Here is a 26,281-nt window from a genome sequence, read left to right as displayed (position 1 = left end):
AAAAAGTCAAAGTATTGAATGCTTTCTTTGCCTAAGTTTTTAACAGCAGAACTGGTCTTCAGGAATCCCAGGTCCCAAAGGCCAGGCTGAATGGTGGAAGAGGACCAGGTCAGGGAATACTTAAAACTGAACATATACACATCTATGGACCATTATGGGATGTATTCATGAGTCCTGACGGAACTAGCTGGTGTGATTTCAAGGCTACTTTTTATTATCTTTACTTGATGGCAAGTGAGAGAGTTGCCCAAAGACTGGAGGAATGCAAATATCACTCCTATCTTCAAAAAGAACAAGAAAAAGGACAAGGGGAACGCACCATGATGCTTGGGAAGGTGATGGAACAGATAATCCTGGAAATCATTTCCAGGTACTTGAAAGAGAAGAAAATAATCGAAAGTTGCCAGCATGGATTCACCAAGTGGAAGTCATTTCTGACCAACCTGATAATCTTTTGTAATGAAATGGATAGATGAGCCTGACATATGAGGGAAAAGCAGTGATTATTGTCTTCCTGGACTTACTGGCATTGCTCTCTATAAGTTCATCGTAATGAAAGTGTCAAAGTATAGGCTGGATGAGCAGACAGTGGGATGAATCAAAAATTGACTGAAAAGCTGGACCCAGAGGGCACTTGTCAGTGTATCCCAGGGATCAGTACTGGGCCAAATCATGTGTAACTTTTTCATTAGTGATCTGGATGATGGGGTAATGTAAATAAATAAATTTTTAAAAATAATAATAATAAAAAAAAGCAAACCAAAATAAGACTGAAGGGAATCACTGACTCATCATTTGTTCATGCTGTCACACCTAGAGACATTGACAGATTGGAGAGGTCAGCTGGCAAACACAAATACAGCCTCTGATACTAAATTTTGCGGAGCTAGACTTTGAGAAAAATATGAAATTGTTCTCATCCTTCACATGTTTTGGAGGTAATGCAATTTTTTTTCCCCATCTTCAGCAAAGCCAGAGAATGAAAAAAGGCCCATTATATTTTTTTGTTATATATATATATTTATTTAAAGTTCTTTATTAACTTAACACAAAACTTTTAATGTGAAGAAACTACGATGCTTGTTTTCATTATTTTATTCCTGTTACTTTAAGACTCTCCTTTCAACTTCATCTGAAGCAGTTTCATTCCTAAAGAATGCCACTTTTCTATGCTGCAAAAAATTTCAGCATTGTGTTTTGATTATAGAGCATTTAAATTTTAACACTGAATAATCAAAACTGACCCCTTCTCAGAAAGAAATGCTTTTGATGAAATTACATCTTTCTCCAAGGAAGAATATTTTTTTCCAAAACATAAATTACATTTAGGTATTAAATAGGTACTGGGAGTTTATAGCTGTTTTTCTTCATGTTACAGCATCATGACTGGCAGCAAAGAAGAAAAACACATTCTTGTACTTTCAGTTTCTGCCAGTAAGTTGGTACAACGGAATCTGGTTTTCTCTAATGCTATTTCAAAGTGAAGATTTCTCTCCCAGCCCTCTACTGCCCTGCACTACTACTGCTCATAAAACTGGCCATACATTGTAAAAATCTAAGGTCCATCTAGCACCACAATGTTCAGAAAGAACAATAAGTAAAAACTCTTTAAGGAAAGACAGAAAAACAGGCTGACAAGTATAGTCCTAATTCTTTCATATATTTTAGGGTTCCCTTAGTCAGAGGACGCAGTAGCTCTTGAGTGATTGCTTTTGTTCCATAGATTCTGATCCCTGGATGTTTGTTCAATAAGTTCATGAGCTACAGAATCTACCAGCCATGATGGAAATGATACCTGAAGTGAGAAGGAGTTGCAGATGACTGGATTACTGTAATCTGTGTGGTCTTTATACTGCTTTTCTCCTCTGACTGTCAAAGCAAAGTCCTGTCTGCAGATAGAAGATGCTGGGAAATACCTGAAGACATTAGGTGTAACTTGGGAGAAACTGTTGCTATGTGTGTCATTTCCTCTGTAGTGCTGGCTACGTTGTGTTGGATCTTCTTTTCCAGTGTTCAGCTCGGTGGCTGCCAGTCAGTCAGACGTTTCCTTAGCCTCAGATCACTATTTATCTCGAACGTCTCTCCCATGAAGTCTGATTTGACTGGCATTCACTAGGAATAAAAATCATAAGATGTCATTAATGAACATTTTGCTTTGGAAGAACTGATTTAGAGAAACACTAGATATTTTTTAATATACTGGCTTCAGTTTTACATAATGTCATCCTAAATATGAGTGATGTTGGAGAAAAGAACCAAAAATATTGCCTTTGTTCAGAAATGTTTAGAAGTTTCTTGTCAAAACCCAAAGCATCTGAAGTCAGAAAGTTGTGACAGCAGCAAGGATTTTTCTTTGCTTCACTTATGAATAATTTGGGCCCTTTTTTATGGGAGAAGTGAAAAGAGCAAATTGTGAAAAAGACATTTACTTCATGTCTGCTCAGCGGTTCTGTACTATTGATAATGAGAAAATACTGGATACTTTGTACTAACGCAATTCTTTGATCCTTTTAAAATCATACCTAATTTTCTTTTCAGAGAGGCCTGTTCCTGCCAAATGTTTTGCTCGCTCTCACAGGATTTTAAGTTGGTTAGCCAATTTATAGTTCTTCTATGCTGAGAGCAATCTTAATTCCCTTTGGTACCTCAATTGAAATTTAAGCAGAAGTAAGGGAATGGCTCTAACATAGCAAGAATTTTGAAGCTGACAGCTGCTTTAGCAAACTTGAATGCCCTTCCCCTTCCTCATTGGGGTCAAATGTTTCTGCTATAGCTGAAGAGATTTCAGTAATGATGAAGGCAGCTTGAAGATACCTTTGTTGCTGTAGATTTACATGTGACAGTTTGAACTGATTTTGGTTTTGTCATCTATCACTATAATCTCAAAAATTTCAGTGCAAGGACTTCTGCATATACCACTAAAAACCAAGAATTGCTGAAATGTATGAGGGCTGAGGAGTGATAAGAGCTGGAGATACAGGAATCATTTTCCTTGGACATGTCTCCAAACTAGAAGTTGGAAAGAAAACCTGAGTCACTGTGGAAGTAGAAATACTACTTCTCTCCCCAGTCTCATTCACTCAGGCCTATTCTTACTCCCCTATTAAATTTAGAAATTTGAACACAAAGTCATGAAATGGAATTCCAGTTTATTCACATAAAGTCTTACTTCCATGCCTTTAATTCTCATTTAGAGCAATGAATTTCAGGTATCCATTATGCTCACAGGCATAGGAATGTTTCTCTCCAGACAGGATGTGTCAGCTTTATTTCAATACATGTAGAGTTTGGAATGCCAATCAGTGTCTTATGAAGGTTTATTTTCACTGAGAGGTCTTACCCATTCTCAGTCTGTCTAGAATTGTCATTTTCATTTCAGTCTGCCTGTCTGTCTTAACCACTTTGCTCTACGCTGTTGATAACTAGCTTTTCCTGAGGATGAAGTCTTACCTCATCCATATTATTTTATTATAAAATGTTGCAGATGGAATTTTGAAATCATTTCAGATGATCATAGAATCACAGAATGGCCTGAGTTGAAAATGATCACCTAGTTTCAAGGCTCTTGCTATGTGCAGGGTCACCAACCACCAGACCAGGCTGCCCAGAGCCTGGCCTTGAATGCCTCCAGGGATGGGGCATCCACAACTCCTTGGGCAACCTGTTCCAGTGTGTCACTACCCTCTCAGTGAAAAACTTTCTCCTAATACCTAAACGTCTGCTGTCTTAGTTTAAAACCATTCCCCCTTGTCATAGCACAATCCAGGCTCATAAACAGTCGTTCCCTCTCCTGTTATACGCTCCCTTCAGGTACTGGATGATGGCCTTCAGCATCAGACTTAATAAGTAAGAGAAAAGGATAGGATTAACAACAGTAGAATACCATTCAGAAACTGACTTAACAGAGTCAGTATTGTCTTTGCTAGGCCCATGGCTCGGTGGTCTCTTATATTCTCTTATATTTGTTTCTGAATGATCTGAGCATCTGATCATCTTGTCTTGAGAGTGCAGTTTATCCACTGGGCTGTATTTAAAGGACAGCTGTTAGGAATGGTAATTTGGGTGTCTGTGAAACAGCAAAAGCAGAACATTTGCAGTGGTGTGAATATTATAGAATATGAGGCACCACACAAACAGCTCCCTTGATCAGCCAACCTGTTGAAAGGGTGACTGACAATGTGTTATCTTTTCCCTACAGTATGGGATAAAGAAGAAGGAGGAAAAAGAAGCAGAGGCCCAGGCTGCACTGGAAGCAAATGCTGAAGGAAGCCTGACTCGTCCAAAGAAGGCTATTCCTCCTGGCTGTGGGGAGGAGGAGGAGGAGGAAGAAGAGAGTATTCTAGACACAGTCATCAAATACCTACCGGGTCCCCTGCAGGACATGTTCAAGAAGTAATAACTGCAGACTGCTAGATGGGCATAAACAGTACTGCAAAGGATTTCTCTTTTGCCCAATGGGGATTTACAATCTAGCCATCCATCATGCACCTCTGCCCTCTAATGCTCACTAGGAGTCCTTTTGCTTCCCATTGCCCCCTGCCTCTTCCCTTTGCCTCTACCCCAAGATTCATCCGTCCTTTTTTTTTGTAAATAGTCACATCCAGTAGATGCCTCTAAATGTATGTAAAAATTAAAAAGCTGCAGACTACACAACTTTTATTATAAGCCATAGTACTGTGTATGTTAAATAAGGCAACTGTACATTAAGCATAGAAAAGGAACAACCTCACCTGCATTTTGACCCAAAGCAAGAAGAATTGTTTATTCAGTGTGAACAGTATCCTTTTTAGTTTTCTTTAATTATTATTACTGATAATAATTATTAGTTTTTTTTATTAACGTTCTTGTTGATTGGGTCACATTAGCCATTTGTTGTTGAGCACATCTACCCTTGGAAAGAATATCTCAGTTCTCCCATGGAAGCAGAGCTTTTCAGTTTTAATTCCATCACTGGCATAAATAAAAAATCATTTGGAAGCTAAATCATGCATGACTTACACAGCTGACATCACTCAGAACGATAGAAGAAGTGAGTCATCTGCCCTCAGATGCTGATAGAAGTTAAATGCCTCAGAATCTAAGCAAGAGTCATGTCACTTTGGTAATTAGCCATACACTTAACTTGAAAGAGCAGATTTGGTCTGACAGGTGACATATAGAGAGCCAAAACTACAGTAGGGTGTGTGGTACTATTAGAGGACCTCTCCACTTCTTGGAAGTCAGTGATCAAGAATGTCGGCCTCTCTGATTAACTAAACTTCCTTTTTCTGCCCAGTGCCATATTTGACAATCTCATTCCCAGCAGTGCTTGCATTTTGTCTCCAGTACATTGTTACTGCTGTGTTCTACCCATCCTTCAGTGCAGTTGTGGGAGAAAGTGAAAGTTAGACATGACACTAGAGAGCCAGAAATTCTAAGTTTCCTACATTCATACTAAGTTGCTCTGCTGCCTTGGAGAGGTAATTCATTTTTCTGATTCAGTTCCTCCAGCTGTTAAACTGAACTTTCAGTCTACACCTACTGTAAAAGGATGTAGTAAGGATGATTGCACAGTTCTTTTCCAGTATTTTGCAGGAGCTAATTAATATTTTAACAGTGTATAGTATCTGTTGATTCTACAAAAGTATGAGGAAATTGCTCTCTCAACACTGTCTTTAGTACCTTAGCCAGACATAGGTACAGATTTTTTCTAGTGCAGCACAGTAAGCATTGAGTAACTAAATAAGAAAAGCCAAATTCTTCTGAAGATGTTGATTTGCTAGTACACACACACTCAACAGATTTATTTTGAACACGATCCCTTGCTAAGTTTTCTGGAAAAAAAGCTGAAAAGCTGATGGTAGAATTTTTGTATTTGGCTACATCACCGTAGTAGCTGCTATAAGAGCATCAACCATCTCAGTCTCACAATCTTATAGGATAATCACAGAACCATAGAATCATAGAATATCTTGTGTTGGAAGGAACCATTGAGTCCAACTCCTGTTCCATTGCTATGCCAGGTTTTTCTTAAACTTAAACAGGTTCACCTAATTCAATAACATGGTATTTTTTTTTAGAAAAGGCAGTTTCCTTTCCTTTAAGGGTGAATCTTGGCCTCCTCATCAGTTTTCAAAATTATAATACCATGACACTGTATTAAAGTGGTAGGAATCTACTGATTAAAAAAGATGGAGAACTTGTAGTTCACCAGCATGCATCAAGTACAGTGGACAGATACCATCTCCATGTAATCAGGGTTTGCCTCACAAAAGTAGTACTGTTTATTCCTATCATGGAAACAGTAGAAACAGCAACAGAAAGGAAAACAATCTGAGATATCTCATTAGGTATCTAAAATTAAGCATTTTACCCTAATGGAACTTATTTGATTCACTTGTTGAGTATAACTGACCATAGGCAAATATTCCTGTACTTTTCTGGATATGGAACTTAAAGAGATATTTGTCATCCTTTCAAGTAAGTATAAGCATCATAGTTAAGGCAGTGAGCCTTAACTACGTAAACTAGTGTGAATTCTGTGTTTTTTAGCAGCATCTTGTACAGTAGGAAAAAAAATATTGTGAAAGAAAATAAATACATTCATTTTGTCCCATTCACCCAATTGTATTGGGTGTATTGACTATACCCAGTTTGGGTATATCAGCAGTCCTTGCTGCTTCCCAACAAACTTCAGTGGCAAGCTTCTACGAAATCTAGGGTGGAAGTTGAGGATATTAAACTGATCTACAAGTCAAAACCAGCTGATAAAAAGGCAACTTGTTCTGAGTTGGATCTACAAACAAGACATGCAAACTGCTCTGAGTTTTTTGCAAGGAAAGAAGAAGGTAGGTTTTACCCTTTCAGATAATATCAGTGCTTTTCTGCCCTTTCATTAGAGTAAAATGAGTGTGTCCCACTCAGACTTCAATGACCCAGAACACTCTTTAACTCTGGATCAATGCTTGGTTAGTGCTGAGCAACATATCATTTTCTAGGGAGAACATCCTACTCACTCCATGCAAATTCAGCCACCACTAAAGTAGCTATGCTTGTTTAAGTAAATTAAATAAAGCTTACTTAAGTAGATCTCAAACAACTGAAAACTCTCCTGCTACAAAGGCAGCAGCTTTTTTTGTTTGTTTGTTTTTGTTTTTGTTTTTTTTTTATGCTCTGAGAGAGAATTAGATCCAACACCCCTGAAAGCTGAAAGGTAGAGAGCCTGGTTCTTTGCTCCAGCCATTCACTGGTAGTGAAATCTGCTGACACACTAACATCACATCTTCTGAAACTCTCTGACTGATGTGAGTGGCTGGTCTATTTTCCCTAATGCATAAGTCAAAGCAGCACAAAAGTTCTCCTGCTAAAAGAAATATATTCATTCATTTATAATCTCCCCTGGTCTTGTCTTGGAGGAGTCTACAAACAAAGAAACAAGAGGTTGAACTCATACTGCTTTACTTTGGATTTCTCTAAGGTTTGTTTGTTGACCTATCCCTAGCCCACATCATGGACTCATCTCTTCATCCAGTCAAATACTGTCCATGAGGCAGAAGCAAGGTTTGCTACATGCTGTCCCTTATGTTGGACAATACTGCCAATTGTTTGTTGGTTTTCAGTTTTCCTGGCACCTTGACGGGTGCACTTGTGTGTGGAAGAGGAAACCACAGAGGGTCAGGAGAGATAACGGAGGGATATTTGATATAATTTTTTCTAATTGTGCCTCAACAGCTGCGCCATTAACTGGTCTAAGTCAGAATCTTGTGTAGCCTATGCTCTAATGTCATAAGCAAGTAGTATTCTTCCCACGCTCAGTGTATTAAAAAAAAAAAAGTATTTCTTTTTGTGAGCTGAGCCCACAATGGTGTGTACATCTAGATCCAAACTCTGAAAAATGCTGTGGGAACACTGTGTGGAGTTTGTTACAAGTTAGGCTCACAAAGCAGGAGCAAAAGGAGAAGTGGTTTATTGAATAATATTTGCTGAGCATTTTTCATTGTGGGAGCTTTCCAGCCCAGCCATGTCATCAGTTCTGTACCTCAGCTCTCCCAGACCACAGTAGACCTTACTCCATGGGCAGTAGAGTTCAGCCAGTTGTGAGCTGCCAGATATGAATTTTCCTTTTAATTTTGAATTTCTTTCAATAAAGAAATGTGACAGAAGACCTACCACAGGTACTGGGCAGATTTTTCTTGGTTTTGTCTCAGATAACCTTGCATGAATTCTGGGCCTCTCCCCAAGGCATTCCTTCATCTCCAAAGTGCCTAAGCCAATCTGAACAGGCTCGAAAGCAGGCACTCCCCCCTCCCTTGTGCCCATTCTTTCCGCTTCCCACCCTGCACTACCAAAACGGTGCACAAGACCTTTGGCTGATGTATGAGTGTGAGAAGCATTGTCAGACACTATCCCCCTCAGCACACAAGCAGGCGTTGAAGCACTTGAACAAGACCAAAGATAAGTATAGTTCATTGTTTAGATTCTGAATTTCTCTTTGTCATTCCATGCCATTGTTTCGTTTGTGTTGCTAGTCTGTTCAATCTTAGGTAAATGAGGTCTTCTTTTCTTTTTTCTCTTTTCTTTCTGTCCCTTTTCCCTCCCACCTCCCTCCCCCTACCCCATTTCTGGTTGTTTTTTTGGGGGGGAGGGGGTTGGTTGTTTTTTTTTTTTTTCTTTTTTGGTTGTTTGTTTCAGGTGGCAGGTGTTGATTAGTTTTAATTTACACAGGAATGTTGGTGGCTAGACAATGCAGCCATTTTCCTTTGCAGCTCCAAGACCTTTCTGGTTACCAACAAAAGTCAAGGGGCCTCCACCTTTCGGAGGGCAAATGAGTTTGCCACTGACCTTTGCGAACTCATACCTATCTGTAGAGAAAGCCATATGAAATCAGACTGCAATATTAATTATGAATGATACTCGTGTTTAAAATAAATAAAATGAGATACAGTATCATGTGCTAGACCAATCTGGAGTTCCTCAGTCTATGTTTCCAGTACCATACGTTGGCTTATGTCCTTCCTAGCCCCTTTCCTTCATCAAAAAACACCACACCAATGCTGCTTAGTACATCTTTTTGCCAAGCTTACTGTGCTAGAATAAGCGTTGTTAGAAATCAGCTGTTGTGACCTCGAAGTAATGTCTTATGTATCTCAAACTTGTCTGTATTCAATCTGAATATGTTATCAAGATACTGTTTCTTCATGTGCTGAGTTAGTAAAATGTTTCAATACTGACATTAAAATATTGCTTGTTTTCTCTCTCTGTTCTCCACTGTTGCACACACACATGCACAGAGCAAAACTCAATCTAACAATTTTCTAGTAGAAATGCTTCCTAGCGTTCTTTAAGATGCATGCAGTACTTTCCAAGCAGCCAGAAGATTATTTAAAGTATAAACTTTGTGAATGTAAATTTTATTTGTTATTTGCCTGCTACTTCTTCCTGCATGATGTAGGTAAATGGTATGATGTTCTTTCAAAATGGAATCACAGACAATAAAAAAAAAAAAGAAAAAAAAAAAAAGATTTCATACATTTTTGCAATGCTTTCCTATGAAATTCCTACACTAGGAAATGAAAGTAATGCTGTTTGAAGTTACAGATAGAATGGAAACAAATCCGAGGAGAAACATGGACATTCTGTGATTATTTTAATACTGATAAGAGCTGGCATATAGATGATTACCATAAATTTTAAATAAGTTCTGCTATTAGGAATTAGGAACAGAACACCATTCCTTGAAGCACATTACAGGAATCTAACAATGTGCAAACATATTTGAATCTTAAAAGTAAAAGAGTAAAAAACTGATTAGCAATAATATCAAATTTTTTACTGGATCCAGAACACGTGATACACATGAAACTCACAAAGTGACAAGCTGAACACAGATTACTTCCTCAGGGATGAGTCAGAAGTTGACACGTTGATCATAAAAGCATTGCATCATTGTGGAAAAAGAAAGTGAAATAAACATCTCATGTAAGAAATGTTGAAAGTCTTTCCCCTGGGAAAACTCTCCCTTGAGAACACTGTATGTACGACAATTTTTATTTTGTTTTTATTTTATTTTATTTTGTTTTATTTTATTTTATTTTATTTTTTACCAGGAAAAGCAGCCACAAGGCTGTTTTACAGAGCATAAACCTATATTATTTACATCCCATAATACCTACCCAGACTTTGAGCCCAGCACTGTTATGATGAGGACACACCAATGTCACTGCCACCTGTGTGCTTAGGAACAGGCTTTTAATTTGTTCTTTGCACAATTCATGACCTGTGCTTGATGAAAATAGCAAGGGCAGGGGCAGTGATTCCCCTATGAAGTGGTGAACTCGAATACCAGTGTGTTTTACCTACTGACATCCCAGGAGGTTTGTGGCTATTACCATGAGTTAAAGCAAGCCAGTCAAAAATTCTCAACCAAGAGAACATTATGAGAGTATGTTAATACTCTCCCTCCAAACACTTCCTCCTCTCTTTGGGTGAAAAAAGGCTGCAATTGCATTGAGATAGTCCTTGTTCAAGATAGCTATGCTACACCCTGTTTTTAGTAATTTTACAGATGGCTTGAGATAGGTGGTGAAACCATAACTAAGACATACAAATGTGTGGAGTATGTAACATCAAATATCCATGCTTTCTTGAACCTTCAGTATTCAAAGAGGAAGAGAATTCTGTTTGGTTTGTGGGATTGCAATTATTTTTCCAGATTTTTTTTCCTTCAAAACAATGGTTTTCTGTGAGAGGGTTAGGTATAGATAGCAGTATATTTGTCAAGCTCAGACATCAGCTGCAGAAACTAAGTGTGTTTTGAGTCAGAAAATAACTTATTTAAAACTTATGTGTAAAATGTTTCAGATGGACTGGGAGTGATTTAGAGAACAATGTGCAATAACTGCGTGATCAAAAATGTATTTCAGTTTATTTCGTTTTTATTCAAAAATTATTTTTAAATTCACATGAAATGGATCAAAATCTTTCAACCTTTTCATCAAGTGATTCCAGAATAAGTCAAAACAAAGTAAAGGTCAGGTTGCACTGGAAGGAAGATTATGTCCTGATATGGAATTTAGGTATAAAATGTTATGTTCTATTTTAGTTTCCACTTGACCAGTACTGAAATAACCACAATATATTTTCAATCACAGTACACTGAACAAGGTGTCTGAAGCTCACACAAGATTGCTATGGGACTCGTTATTAATCTGATTTCTTAGACAGATAATCTGTGAATTTTCTGCATAGAATGACCCAAAACCCATCTGGGTTTTTAACTGTTGAAAATGAGACACCTTTCCAAGTTTCTCTATCTTATCAGCAGCTGAACAGACACTCATCAGATACTCACACCTCAGTCTTTTTTTTTTTTTTTTTAATGTGTATGTGTGTCTGTGTGTGTGTGTGAAGATCACTTCAGGTGAATGAATTTATAAATGAATAGATTAATTGAGATTATCTCTCTGAAAAAAATATCTCAGTAATGAAATGCAGAGAATTAGGAAGAAAAATCAATTACTTTTGTTTTTTTTCCTAAGTCATAATTCAAGCATATCTATTACTAACTGTTTGTGAACTGTCAGGTTACAGACTGAGAACACTTATTTAGATGATTGAATAAGCAAATAGATTTTACAGTACTAAATGGGGAGGAGACACGAAGAGTGTGGAGGTTTTTCATGTATTATTTACAAGATATCATTATGAAGTTCTTTATGATTTCTTGTTTTTCCCTATAAGAGAGATTCTTCATCCTCTGTGGTACTGCAGCCATTTTTAGTGAGAAGATGAGCCAGACAAGCTTAACAGACTCTGACAAAGAAAGGAAAAATAAAACGTCCACTACTCAGTTAAAATCATGGGCAGGCAGATGGTGATTGTTCACAATTTTTTTTTTAGGTCAGCCCAGCACAGCACTGCTCTACATTCAAGAGAAGAGAAATGAGAACAGAACATTTTAATGGAAATTTCCTAGGCAAGGGATACAAGTTCTCTCATTTACCAAGATTGTGAGGAATAGCTCACAACCACAGGAACATTACAATCGTGCACAAGAACAGGCTGTGGAGAGCCAACTCATACAATTAACATGGGAGCACACTGTCCAGTTATTATTTTCCCATTCACTTACCCAATAAGTAGTCAGAGCTACAGAGCTCCTCATTTTCCCTCAAGGGTAAAGTAAGGATAATGAGGATAATGATACTAATGCCTCTTTGAGACCTCCCAGAGAAAAGCACTGCAGAATTATGCATGTTATTTACATCCGCAGCCTTCTCTGAGGACTCCTGGAACCCACATCTCAACATTACCTAAGGAATGCATGGCAGACTGACTCTTGGAAATGAGATGAAACAAAAGAAAAAGATGCAACGTAACAAAAGGCTATGACACCAACAAAAATTTAGAGCAGCAACAGTGACAGTCAGATACCTAGGTTTGTTTAGTGTTCAGATGGAAATAAATTTGCCTGATATAAAGTCCACTACATACTTACATAAGTGGAACACATGGCGAGCCTCCTTAAACAGCTAACTGTGGCTTCAGCTTAGCAAGCAGAAGAGACATAACCACTTCACTGCAATTAAATGTTCAGGGAAGGTAAAATTGACACTCTATTTATTTATTTTTCCCCACATGACCTAAACTTCTTCAAAGCTGGCACTTAAAGTAGCCATCTTTTCACTTAGTGTTCCTTCTTGCTTCTCAGAGTCTGCAAGTGTTTTGTACTCAACAAATCTCTTTTTGCCCTCATTTCCTTTCTCAAATGCTGAGACTAGACATTCCTGCCTGATCAAGACACCCTGTAGATGTCACACGGGTGTTCAACCAGCCCTCAGCAGAAACAGTATGTCAAGGATCTCACAATGAGCTTCCAAGTCAAAAAGGTCTCTAAACTATTTAGTATTTACTCTGCATTTTACTCATAGAATCATAGAATCATAGAATCATGGAATCATAGAACAACCTGAGTTGGAAGAGACCAACAAGGATCACAGAGTCCAACCCCTGGTTCCACACAGCAATACTCAAAATCCATACCGTTTGTCTGAGAGCAGTGTCCAAACACTCCCTGAATTCCGTCACTCAGTGCCATGCACTCTGCCCTGTGCAGCCCATTCCATGCCCACAGCCCTCTGGTGCAGACCCTGTCCATGATCCCCCGCTGCCTCTCCAGTCACTCTCAGTTAAATGACCATAAGTTGCCATTTAAGATCAGATTCCTCATGTAAGCCAACAGGGCTACAGACTTACAGCAAACAATTGGACACACGTTATAAGGAAGAAATATCCCAAGGTCTCAGACACAGCACTAACTGATGTCTGGGAATAAATACTGCCCTACTATTTGGGGCCTTCCTCCCAGTGTACATTCCATGCCATAAGACTATTATTATCTGGTCAATGACCAAAAGGGACAAGAGTCAGCACTGCAGTGAGGAAGTGAGTTATGGTGCTAAAACACTCTTGTATTCAGATAGCTGTAAAAAACTTCTTAAACCTATAGTCCTTGCCTTGGTGTGGTCCTACCCAAAGGCAGAACCAAAATTTAATGTCTAAAATCAAAAGATGCAAGAAAGAGCTTAAATACACACAGTGATGTTGAAGAACATGACAGTACAGGCAATGGCTGCTCAACAAGAATGGCAGTTATCAGTGAATTGCTAGTAACTGATTCCTGCTCAGGATAGGCAAGGCTGAAGTAAACATTCATCACAGCATCTCTCTTTCAGTGACTTGTGAGCCTCTGCAGTCAATCTGAGCAGAGTACCAGTTTGCTGAGCAATGAGGGACCTGCAACCACCAGGGAAAATGTTTTGTAAGCTTGGGAAACTGAAGGCTTCACTATGGACATCGTGGAAGTACTGATCAGAGATGAAGCATTACCACCAGGGAAAATGTTTTGTAAGCTTGGGAAACTGAAGGCTTCACTATGGACATCGTGGAAGTACTGATCAGAGATGAAGCATTATGTTTGCATTACTTTTGACAACTAAACTCTGCCAGAAAACCTACATGCCTTCCCTGCCCCATGCAGAGGCATAGTTCCAGGTCAGTCTGTTGACTAAAAAGAAACGCATGGCTTTCTTTAAACATAGAGATCTACAGATTCCTTCTCAAACCTCTTTCTTAACCTGGATCATCAGAGGATGAAACAATTCCAGGTGAAAACAGTTTTTACCAGCTGCTGTTCTGCATTAATTAGCTCTTATATCTGCATTACCATTTATAAATCTTTTCTGCAATGATTCCATGAAAATCCCCAACACTGCTTACAGGATTCATCCCTTCCCTACCTCTCTGCTGTTATAGAATCACAGAATTGTTTGAGTTAGAGGTAACTGTTAAACGTCACCCAGTCCAACTCACTTGCATTGAACAGAGGTACCTACAGCTAGATCAGGTGTTCAGAGACCCGTCTGGCCTGATCTTATGTCTCTCCATGGAAGGGGCATCCACCATCTCTCTGGGTAATTGTTCAGACTAGACCTTATTTCCTTGCGCCTTGCCCCAGACATCTCAGGCATGTTGAGCTTTTCCCCAAGTAAAGCTGACAGGGAATGTGTTAAAGATAGCGGAGAAGAAGGCTCTGCTTGGCCTTCATTTGCAGCTTGGCAAGTTGGTGTCAACATGTACTGAGACACCACTCCAACAATTTCATACTACACCTACTGGAACACAAAAGCTCTATGGCAGTAAGTAGAATCTTCAGACTTTACACCTTGCTTCCATACCTTCTTCCATGCTCCCCTTCCACAGCTTCTTCAGTGGTACATCCTGATTCTTCTTTATTTGTTTACGTATGCATTTGGAGACAATGAGAGATCTTTGTCGACTCTGAAGTATCAACGAGCCAGGAAGATAGACTTGCTATTGTTGCTCACAGATAATAGCAGCTGAGCTTGCACTGCACTTCCGTACTGTTGCCAGGGGATTCCTTGTGCCTGGGGGCCTAGCACTTGCTTCTCCAAAGTGACAGGATTAAGATGCTTATTTCTCAGCCAGGTTGGCTCCAGTTCTTTCCTAGTAGTGAGTACCTCACCTACGCTCATGCAGCAGACACCACAGAGTGTTCAGATAAGTAATGTAACAGCAGCACCTGTCAGCTTGAATTTGGAGATAATGCACAACAGCCTTTCCCTAGTGTTTTGTTGTTTGGCAGAGAGTGGCTGGCTCTATTCCACTCTAAGTCTCTGCAGGCATATAACACCATTCTGCTTCATTAATTGCTGGGGACTTAAGCTTACAGCTATCACAGACTGCCTCACTATCACCAAAAGACTTTGGCAGGTAACAATGAAGACATTCCATTCATACTTCTCTGAGGAAGACCAAGAGCTAAGGAGGAAAAAACAACAACAACTCTTATTCAAGAGGATTAATTATGCCTAAGCTTTCTATACTACTGAGACAGGGTTATGAAAGTGTGATGAAGAATAACAGATCAACAAGAAATTTATCCATATTAATGAGCCTACAGTTGGATTGGTTGTAGGGAAATTAATTTTAATTGATTCAGCAAAGAATGATTACTCTTACCATTTCCCACTGGGTTCAAAAAGATACTGAATTGAAAAACCCTTCAATGCCTAGAATTTTGTTTTACCCAAATAAAAAATACACTACATACAAAATCATATCTTTGAGTTGAATGCACCTCTGAGCAGAACTGTGATCATGTGAACAGGCATAATCTCAACATGACTGTTACATTCTCTACATTCTCACCCTCTCAGGTGAGCATTCCTTCAGTGGGGTTTAATTAAAACATGTCACATTTTTCCTTAAGGCCCTCTCTACTCTGGACTCAGTAGGGGCTGAGCAATATCCTTATTGCTGAGCATTGAAGAAAGCTCTTCTCATCATGCCCTGAAATTGCAGCTGTCAGACTGACCTGTCCAATTTTTGCAGTAGCACATTTGTTATCATTGGAGCAATTGCTATACTCCAACAAATACATATGCAAGCACACTACTTAGTCCTAGAAATACTGTTAGATGACAACATGATATAACATGTCATAACTTTGGCTGACAAATATCAGGTAAAAGACAGTTCTGGAAAATCTCTATCCTCTCTAGGAGTGACAGTCTCTGATTAGTGCTTAACTCTACACTGTGCGCACAGAGAAATTCCCCTGCGAGTAGTACACTTCACACTAGACGTCTACATGAGCAGAACAGAAGTACTTGTGTGAGGATCAGCCTGTGTCTCAGAGGCTTCGCACCTTGCACAGAATCCCTGTATTTAGGGAGAATCTGATGCTTGTACATGACAGTACCATGTGACTCTGGTATGCTATTGTGCCAAGTGGAAGCTGTAATCCTAACAAGCATGTGGCTGACCAGCTGCCATCCTGTGGCAGGAGGTGCATGGGAATAATGAGTTACAAATGATAGCGTGGCTGGTCGTGAAAGTAAAGGGCCAGGCAGCACTGGGAAACTAAGAATTTTGCAGGCTGACTGCAAAGTACAATTTGCTTTCCAAGGTGCAGTGAACATACTCCATATGTGCCCTATCAGTATGCCACAAGATGAGTTCTTGTGAAAGACTAAGAAGTTGAATGGCCATGGCACATCATTAAGACACACATCTGTCTGTGAGGGAATTCCCTCACTAGCTCCCCACTCCTGATCCCCTGCTGTGGTTGCAGAAATGTCTTTTTAGGAAGGAAATACACTACTAAATGCTTCCATGAGTTCCTACATTCAGAGTGGTCCCTGTTTGGCACATGGTGTCCAAGAAAGCAGAGAAATTAAACCTGTTCATACAGAGTACAAAATATCTTCCAAAAGAACATGAGATGGGGCAGAGCAGAGGATGAGGATATTCAAGAGAACAAGGTTACTTCTATCATCAGAGTCATGCATGCTTTCTGTGGACACATAATCCAAAATTAAACAGTGACAAACTCCAGCCTCAGCTAGCATGCTTTCTCTGCCATCTCCCCAGAGATCAGATCTGTCAACCCATTTTGTAATTACCCCCCAAGTTTCTCATAAATTCAGATTTAGCTGAAAGCACAGGCTGCTTTCTAATAGAGCCACATGTAAAACAGTAACAGTTGAACAAATAGCCTCTTTTTCTTTAACCTCTGCCTTAGATCTCTCAGACATAAAAGCCCCATGGTTGAGAGCCAGCGTTTGCTCACAGTGAGAGCTCTGGGCAATACACAGCTGCCAACCATTTCAACTCTGTTTTACAAGAGTAATAAGTGAGCTCTCTCAAATTCTCTAATGCAATAGCCATAACCACGCACTGATATTTTAATAGCAGTCACTACAGAAAAGAGTCCAGTGGGGCCACAATGTCCAAGGCAGGCATTACTTTGAAGTGTAGCATTACAGGACTAAAACAAACAATTATGTCTTAGGTTAGGCAAAAGGGGGGGGAAAAATAGAAATCAACAAATCAGGTCTGCTTTTAATAATAATCACAGCTTTGTATTAAAATGTCCCTATCTGCATGAAACTAACAATTATGGCTCATAGGAGCAGTGGAGGAACTAATCTCGCAGCAATAAACACAGTCTTCAAAACCAACCTCCCTTAGTTACAACCAGACTGCCTGAATGCTGGAGGGCTAATGAGAAGCTGCATATGACAGCAATTGTCAGAACTGGCTACAGGTGAGTATGACCTTTGAAAATTGCTCAGCAAGTCCAGAAAGCATATACAGTTTCTGGAAGAAAAGACTACTGTTAGATGTGCAACTAGTTAAACACACTCAGATACACACAAGCATGCACTCACAGTCTAATGCAAGACACAATATCAAAACTCAGAAAGTTACCTCACAAATGCTGTGCTCCTGGCTAGCAAATCTTCCCTTTCACAGTAGCAAACTTGAGATGAGAGCTTATTTTTTCAACATTTTCTTGGCTTTGAAACTTTTCTGGCAAAAAGTCTTGTTTCAAATAAGGCAAAGATTCAGCATTTGTCTTTCACTTGACAGTAAAATTCCCCACATCTGAGAATACTACATGATTGTGACCTAAACAAAGTGGGTGAGCACCAAAGTGAAAGAGGAACAGAGCTCTTCATCACGTCGTGGGGAACTGACTCATTCCAGTGGTGTTAAATTGGATTCCAGAGGAACGCTGGAACATTACTTGCTTGGAATGAAACAAGTAGATTGAGTCACCAGACTGGGAGCTAGAGGAGCTCTCTTCTGTACCTCTTTTTGCTACCTTCCACCTGTAAGTTGAGTTCACAGCAATGTTTTATGTAGAAGTTTCAGGTGATGCTCCCAGAATATAAATTGTAATATAGATGTGTATTTACATTGCAGAAACAAACTCCCAAGACACAGGTGAACTTGATTCATAAATTACATAAAACCAGTAGAATATGGGGAGTTTAAATCTTATGGCAAGGATTAAAGATTCTTTTTGCAATTAAAAAAAATAATAATCTGAAGACTCTAAGGAGTTTACCATTTGCAAGAACTATCAGAGGGAGTCTGTTTATAGATTTTTGCCTTGTATCTGAATTTTACATTAATTATAAATGCAAAATAAATGAAAATTTAAAACTTCTAGAGCTAGTAAAATATTCAAAAGCATGCTTCCAGATCTAGAGAAATGTTCTTCTCTTATGTTTATGTTACATGCTGTAAGACAGAATTTGTTAAAAAAAAGATAATTAAATTTAGGTCTTTAATCCATTGTGCTAAGAAAATATGTGTTCAAAAGTAGAGTTTCAACAATCAGTGAAAAACTTCATTGTTGAATCTTAGTCAACACTGCATTTTGACTATGTTGTGCATTAAAATGTGGTGCATATAGAGAAATGATAATGTTCTTGAAATTTCTATTACAATAAAAGACTAAACTGAAAGTTTCATACAGCTGAAGAGCAGCACAGCAAAGACAGAATCATGAGTTAATAGGCTGTGGAGTCTTGGGGGTGGGAAAGCAGTAGTGAAAAAGCTGTTGGATTCCTAGAGGTGCAGAATGCTTATAGATAGAAAATAACTTACTCTTAGTAGCCCATTTCTACTAAATTTTTATACTAATTTTAGGAGTGTGAAATAATTTACAAATTTACGCGTATGGTATTAAGATAAAGCTATAGAAAATTGAAACCTTCTCCAAACTTTGTAATCCTTGGGTAGGTTCACTTTTCTAGCTTTTCTACACTGACTTCATTGGATTTTTGTTCTCACTATGTAACATATTCAATGGACGAGTTTGTGAGAAGAGTACTTTCCTATGCCTCTCTGCAACAATTACCTGAATTAAAAATCAGTTTATTGAGTAACTATGTTAGTCTGCCACTGGTAAGTGCTTATTGCAAGTTAAAGAATTGTTCATTACTTTGCAGAACTTCCTTTCTGTAAAGGAAATTTGGTGAAAGAGGCTCATAGGATACCAATCTGATGTATCCTATCTTGGTTGCAACTACTGTAAGTTGTCCATTCCAGCACTGACAGCAGACACTTGCTCACTTCACCTCCTGTATCATCAGCTTTCAGGAGTCTGATTTTGGACCATTATGTGTTCTTGCTGAATCTCTTCTCAGCCCTGCTTCTTTATGGATAAAGTATGAAAGATTTCTAATAGTACAGTTTCTGTCTTTTGCTGGTCCACCTCTTCTCAAGTCATAAATCATTGAGGATGCAATTTTGCTTTGGAATGCTGGACTATGCTGCAATTTGGGGAAAAAAAAGTGTTTACCATCTTTGGAAGAAAGGGCAGGTAACTCAGGAAGAATATGAGGATTTTGCTAGGATGTGCAGAGGGAAAATCAGAAAGGCAAAAACCCAGCAAGAACTCAATCTGGCCACCGCTCTAAAAATAGCAATATGCACTTCTACAAATACATTAACAACAAAAGGAGGGCAAAGGAGAATATCCATTCTTTACTGAATGCAGTAGGGAACATTACTGGCAAGGAAAAGGAAAAGGCTTCTTTGCTTCCTTCCATCTTTTATAGTCAGAACATCTATTCCCAGGGTACTCAGGCCCCTGAACTAGAAGACTAGGATGGAGAGCAGAATAAACCCCCCTCTAAATCACAAGGAAACAGACAGTGACCTGCTACCCCACCTGGACTGTCACAAGTGCATGGGGTCAGGGAGAATCCACCTGAAAGTACTGTGGGAGATGGGGGAATTGGTTGCTAAACCACTTTCTATCATTTATCAGCTGTCCTGCTCAACCGGGGAGGTAAGAGATGACTGGAGGCTTCTCAATATGATGTCCATCTACAAAAAGGGTTGGAAGAAAGATCTGGGGAACTACAGGCCTGTCTGCATGACTGTGATATTGAGGAAGGCAATGGAGCAGATCGTCCTTATGTTGATCAGACAGCACATGCAAGACAGCAAGGGGATCAGGCCTAGCCAGCATGGGTTCATGAAAGGCAGGCCCTGCTGGACCAACCTGATCTGCTTCTACAACCAGGTGATCCACCTGGTGAATGAGGGAAATGTATTGGGTGTGGTGCCTAGATTTTAGTAAATCCTTTGATACTTTCTCTCCCAGAATTTTCCTGGAGAAGCTGTCAGCTCATGGCTGAGAATGGTGTGTTATTTACTTGGTAAAGAAAGGGGCTGCATGGCCAGGCCCAGAGAGCACTGTTGACTGAAGTTAAATCCAGCTGGTGCCTGGTCACTGGTGGTGTTCTCCAAGGGTCAGTCTTGGGGCCCTCCTCTTTTAGTATCTTTATTGATTATCTCAATGAAGGGATTGAGTGCATCTTCAGTAAGCTTGTAGATGACACCAAGTCAGAAAGAATTGTCAGTTTCCTTGATGATATGAAGACCCTACAGAGGGATCTGGATAGGCTGGATTGATGGGCTGGGGTCAATTGTATGAGCTACAACAAGACGAAGTACTGGGTCCTGCAATTTGATCACAACAAACCCATGCAGCACTAGAGGCTTGGGGCAGAGGTGCTGGAGAGCTGCAAGGAGAAGAAGAATCTGAGGGTGTTGGCCTACAGCCATCTGAACATGAGCCAGCAGTGAGCATGGGCAGCCAAGAAGGCCAATGGCATTCTAACTTGTATAAGAAATAATGTAGCCTATTTAGCAAGACGTAGTAGGACCACGGAGGTGAATGTCCCTCTGTACTTGGACCTGGTGTACCTCAAGGACTGTGTTTAGTTTGGAGTGTCTCACTACATTGAGGCATTGAAGTATGTCCAAAGAAAGGCAATGAAGCTGTTAAAAGGTCTGGAACATAAGTCTTATGGGGAGTGGCTGAGGAAACTGGGATTGTTCAGTCTGGAGAAGAGAAGGCTTAGGGGAGATCTTACTGACTCTACAAATCCCTGAAAGGATGTTGTGGTGAGGTAGGAGTTGGCCTCTTCTCCCACTTGAGGGAGAAAGAGTGGTCAAGCATTGGCACAGGCTTCCCAGAGACGTGGTGGAAGTGTTCAAGAAGCATTTAGACGTCACACTGAGGGATGTGATTAATGGACATGGTGGGGATAGGATGATGGTTGGACTTGAAGATTTCAGAAGTCGCTTCCAACCTCAATGACTGTGTGATATAAAGCAGCAGGAACTAAGCCATCCTGTTCCAGCTCGTATTTGTGCTTGATTCTCATCCCACAGCATGAAGGAGGAGCTCTTGTAAGGCAGACCAACACAGAATGCTACAAAAGTAAGACCAGCATTGTTTGCAAGCGAATCTCATATATCTGATGCAACTTTCTTAGGCTAACATGAATCACTACTTACTTAGCATATAGAAACTAATTCAGACTAGGGCACTTACCTCCTAGAAAACAGAATGAGTTTCTGTAGTGGCTTTCACACAGAAAGGCAGCATCAATCCTCTGGTACTTTAAAAACTAAAGCTTTAAATTGCAACTTACATGATTTTGTTTTGGCAAAGATTAGAAAATTTTCTGTTGGTTATGAGTTATCCCTAGAGGAGTTTTTTTTTCTAATAGTTATTCTCAAGGAAAGGGTTAACAATTTTTGACATCATTTAATTGTGTAATGGTTGAAAGTCACTTCATATCATTTAGTAAAGACGCTGGTTTAATCTTTTTTTCTTTTTAAATTAAATTTGCCTCAGTGATCTATTTGCATTATTAAATCATCTTGCATTTACAAGAGGATTTTAAAAACAATATATTTTTAGAATGACTCATGCTCAATCAATCATCTGAATGGGCCTGCCAGGAGAAAGCAGGCTGCAGAAGGCACAGCAGAGACAGAATTTCCCCCAGAGAAGGATACAGACCAGTGTGGTTCACTGCAGCATGCACTGCATCAGTCTTAAACCAGAACTATAGAAAGGGCTTATGTTAAAAACCTGAAGTGCCTTAACATCAACAAAAGGAAGGATATTTTCACTGTCTGATAAAGGTCATTATTTTTATTTTTAATTTTAGAAAAGGGTTTTGATCACCATTGACAAGAAACTTCGGATCAGAAGTGGCACACAGTTGTTAATAAAACCTATGCTTGGAAAAATGAGAGGTAAAACCATGTTCTGTATTTCAGGATTGAGACAAGCAGAACTGAGTTTAGAAGCTCCTTGCTATACTCATTAATTGGCAAAGTCACTCTGTCAGATATCTATCCTGCCTCTTCCACTTGCTTCCTGATAATTTTACCTAAGCCAAAATGCTGAAGAGTCTGTCTTTATAGTTCGGTTCCAAAACCCACTAAATCAACACAGTTGTCATGGACAATGGACAGATCTCCTTGTTATCCCAGGTCTTGATCTCAGTTTTCCAGCAAAAAGGGAGAAGAGCTCCAGACTGAGTTCTGAAAGAAGTGACTGAGTGTTTCGCTTAGCAACTCTGAAAAACAGTACCCCGAGGTCAGTCACTAGTCTACAAAAAGCAGTTCCTGCTTTCTTATTACCCACTGTGTATGTCTACCTCTTGTCTTCTACAGATTGCACGTAGAACAGTAGTCTAGCTACTGTTTTGTGGGAAAAAAAAATATTTATCTTGTTCTACATTCTTTCCATAACAAGAAGAAATTTGTATTTCTACTGTCAGTGCTCCCATAGGACAACACTACCTTCTACTTACAGACATGCAGAGAAAGTGACAATACATCTCCATATTACAGTATGCTCAGCTTCATCTTCACCTTCTCTTAATATCTTCTCTCTTAATTACAGAACTGAGATTTTGAATGAAGCTTAAGAAATTTTTCTTGCCAAGTAAACAGGAATAAAAGTTAAGGCATTATTTAGATATTTTGGAGAAGTACAAATGCCATTCTGAATGAGTTTTATTGCCTGCAGGTATTTTTATAACTAGTAACATAACTAGTATATAACATTTATAACTATTAACACTTCACATTAGTGCTTTCTTTATCCATGGCCTTTGTAGGTAAGATGAAATGTTGAGAAATATATTTTTTAAAGAATGAGTGCACTTTCCTTGAAGACATGAACTATTCAAAGGACCACTGAGTTTTCCAGAAGAGACTTCAGCTTTGGCAAAATCATCTTGTAAAATAAACCATCTGTCCATCATAATCCTTCTGATCTGACCTCATATGTGGTATATGTGCTACACAGTAGAACTTCTGTAGAATTTCATGATTCTTTACCTTCTTCAGTCCTTTTTATTACTTTCAGGCAACAGACACCTTGCAAACGGATATGAAAGGATGTCTGAATCCTTTTTTTTTCACAGAGACTTCAAATTACAGAAACACCTGTGCTGAACACCATTGCTCCTCAGATGCTTTGTAATTTGCACTGTTCAACAGCACTCAAAATTATAGTTAAAGTTTCTGTAAGGCATAGTAAATTAACTTAGTGACACTGGAATCCAGGCTTAGCTGTTATGTTCCTTAGCCTCAGTAAATTTCAAGTTCAAAAAATAAAAGAAGCAGTCAGCATCAGACAGAATTTTTGCACATCTTGTGATCTACTTTTAGCAATAGCTCTGCTATTGTACTGTCATGGTTAAATACACATTCAGATACCATAAGGGTGGAAAAAAATCTAGTCATATTTATAGCACACTGCCTATGAATAAAACTTTAATTATCTTAGAAGTTTCAAAAAACAGTTAATTGGTTTCTAAGAGTTGACCAACTAAAACCTGGCCCCAAGAAGCACTCCTGTGCTATGCTGTTTTTAGTAAACTTGTTGTTTAAAAATATCCAGTATATCCAGCAATAAATGAACAAATGAACAAATAAATAAAATATAATAATCTGTGAGAAGTTAAATGGGTGAAAATGTCTTTGCTCATTAAGAAGAAAATAGAGCAGGAATTTGATTTTTTTTTTTAGCTTACATCATAGTCTGTCAGCACAATCACAGTAAGCTGGAAGTTTGAAGATTAATTATCCCCAATATCTCCAATGAAACACTAGCTAATCCTCTGTAATATTTCAGCTGTGTGATACAGAGGCGGTGAGTTCAGAACAGTTCCTCACCCATCTGGTTCCACAAAAAGCAAATTCTGCTTTCAGAACGCCCTGGAGTTAATTCGGATGGTTCAGCTGACTCAAGGGTTGTCTGTCACATTTCTGAAACAGACAGCTAGTTTCTCTTCCATCTTCTTCCACTGCAGCTGTTTCTCCACCCATTACTGCTCCCATCTGCACAGCTTGGGACTTCTCCTGTTACAGGCACTCCTTATTCCTCCATCTGTGTGTCAGTGCCAAACTGAGTTTCTGATTCCTACCATTTTCAAGCTATAATGGTAGTCATTTTGCCTGGTACTCTCACAGCTGATCTTTCCAGAATCTTGGAGCAATAGTTGTATTACTAGTTGTATAACTAGTTGTATTAGATTCCTGCAGCACCAGGAACTCCTGAAATCCTGACAATTTCCTTAGCTTAGTGCTGGCTAGTAAGCAGGCCTGATGCCTGGGGCAGCAGAAGTTTCTTCTCAAGCAGTACTCATGAAGCTTCTTCTCTGGTGCTGTTCCCAGGGCCAAGGAATTTTGCTAACATTCTGTGTGCCTATTCATTAATTTGCTTTCTTTTTTGACTTAACAAGGGTGAACAACATCATAAGAAAAGCAAAGGTGCAGTTTTTACAAGTGATTTTAATGATACCAAACAGACACATTAACAACTGTACAGAAAATAAAATTGCAAAAATAGTTTAAAAATACTCAGCTTTTATGGTGATCGGTACTGGGAAAACATTAATTGGAAATGCACTGCTTATTTTGTTCAATATATAACTATCCTTTTGGCATACAGCATTGTGTGTACAAGACAGAACCAGCAGAAGCACTGCCATATATTGCCTTCATCTCTTACTACAGAGAAGTAGAGCTGTGGCACCGGTCAAGTCTCTTACCTGAACAAACATCCCACTAACTGCTCTGGTCTCCGGAAGAAGGTGGAATACTTAACAAACTAAGGAAAACAGACTGTTTTGGTGAATTTGGGGGAAAAAAAATAGCACATCTGGGGGTTTATCTGCTCAAAAGCATAACTTGAGGAGTGCTTTCCAGATATGCTTTTGTTGTGCTGACCAGTTGGCCCAACCTGCTGTACTAAACAAAGTTTCTCAGTGATCTCGGTCTGAAATTGGTATAAGCCCACGTGATCTGAGTTGGAGACTGCAGCTATGACATATCTGGGTGCACAGTCTCACAGTAGAAGTATTAGAAAAATGTTCTGAGTACTCACAGTGCCAGCTGAAGCACAGACTCCTTGAGCTGTGTAAAACACTCAACCACAAACACCCCTTGGTCAGGAGCAAGGAGAGCAGCTGGCTATTAGGCTGCTGACACTCATGCTGGGTTACTGCCAACAAGGGGCATCGTGCAGGCACAGTGCCAGACATCTTGGGATTCTGGAATCAGTGCTCTGACAGGTTTTCAGACATTAATCATTCACACTTCAGTCTTCCAGTTCCTTGTTTGCTTAAACTGTTGTTTCCAGGGCTATATACAGGTGTCAAGTTTATTATCCTCAGTGGGTACTTTCTCTTACAACCCAAGTATTTTCTCCAAGTTCTTAGACCAAGCTGAACCTACTCAGATATTAGGCTTCTGAAAGCACTCAATGGGCAAAGCTCTCCATATATTTTGACTAAAAATTAATAGACAAAAAGAGGAAACTTGCTACATCAAAGTAATCTTAAACAAAAATATTCTGAAAGCACTCTGAATACAAGAAACTGCTGTCTGCATTTGTTCCTCCTAGGTTTTCCAGTGATTCACCATTGCGGAATTTCACAGGAAACAGCTCTCTAAGATGTCTGTCTCAGAGGGCCTGTGCCAGGCTTAGTAAGGAACCAAATGAATTAATCACATGGTTCACACAAAGAGACTGCATCAGATATTTGTCCTTGTAAATCTCAACTGCACAGAATAATAAACCATCCCAGGGACGCAGTGT

General features: G+C 39.2%; 1 protein-coding gene across 1 annotated transcript in view; it reads left to right on the top strand.

Moving 5' to 3' along the window:
- CPLX1 (complexin 1) overlaps nucleotides 1-9,509 on the top strand; it is a 104,217-nt gene extending 94,708 nt beyond the window's left edge. Inside the window, exon 4 of the mRNA XM_019610129.3 lies at nucleotides 4,199-9,509. Coding sequence (XP_019465674.1) covers nucleotides 4,199-4,396 — 198 coding nt within the window. The 3' untranslated portion in view covers nucleotides 4,397-9,509. The remainder of the gene's footprint in view (nucleotides 1-4,198) is intronic.
- The last annotated feature ends 16,772 nt before the right edge of the window (nucleotides 9,510-26,281 follow it).

Source organism: Meleagris gallopavo, chromosome Z (assembly GCF_905368555.1).
Source record: "Meleagris gallopavo chromosome Z, MGAL_WU_HG_1.1, whole genome shotgun sequence".
Taxonomy (NCBI): Eukaryota; Metazoa; Chordata; class Aves; order Galliformes; family Phasianidae; genus Meleagris; species Meleagris gallopavo.
Note: the sequence above shows the minus strand (reverse complement) of the source record. Positions and strands in the feature narration are given on the sequence as shown.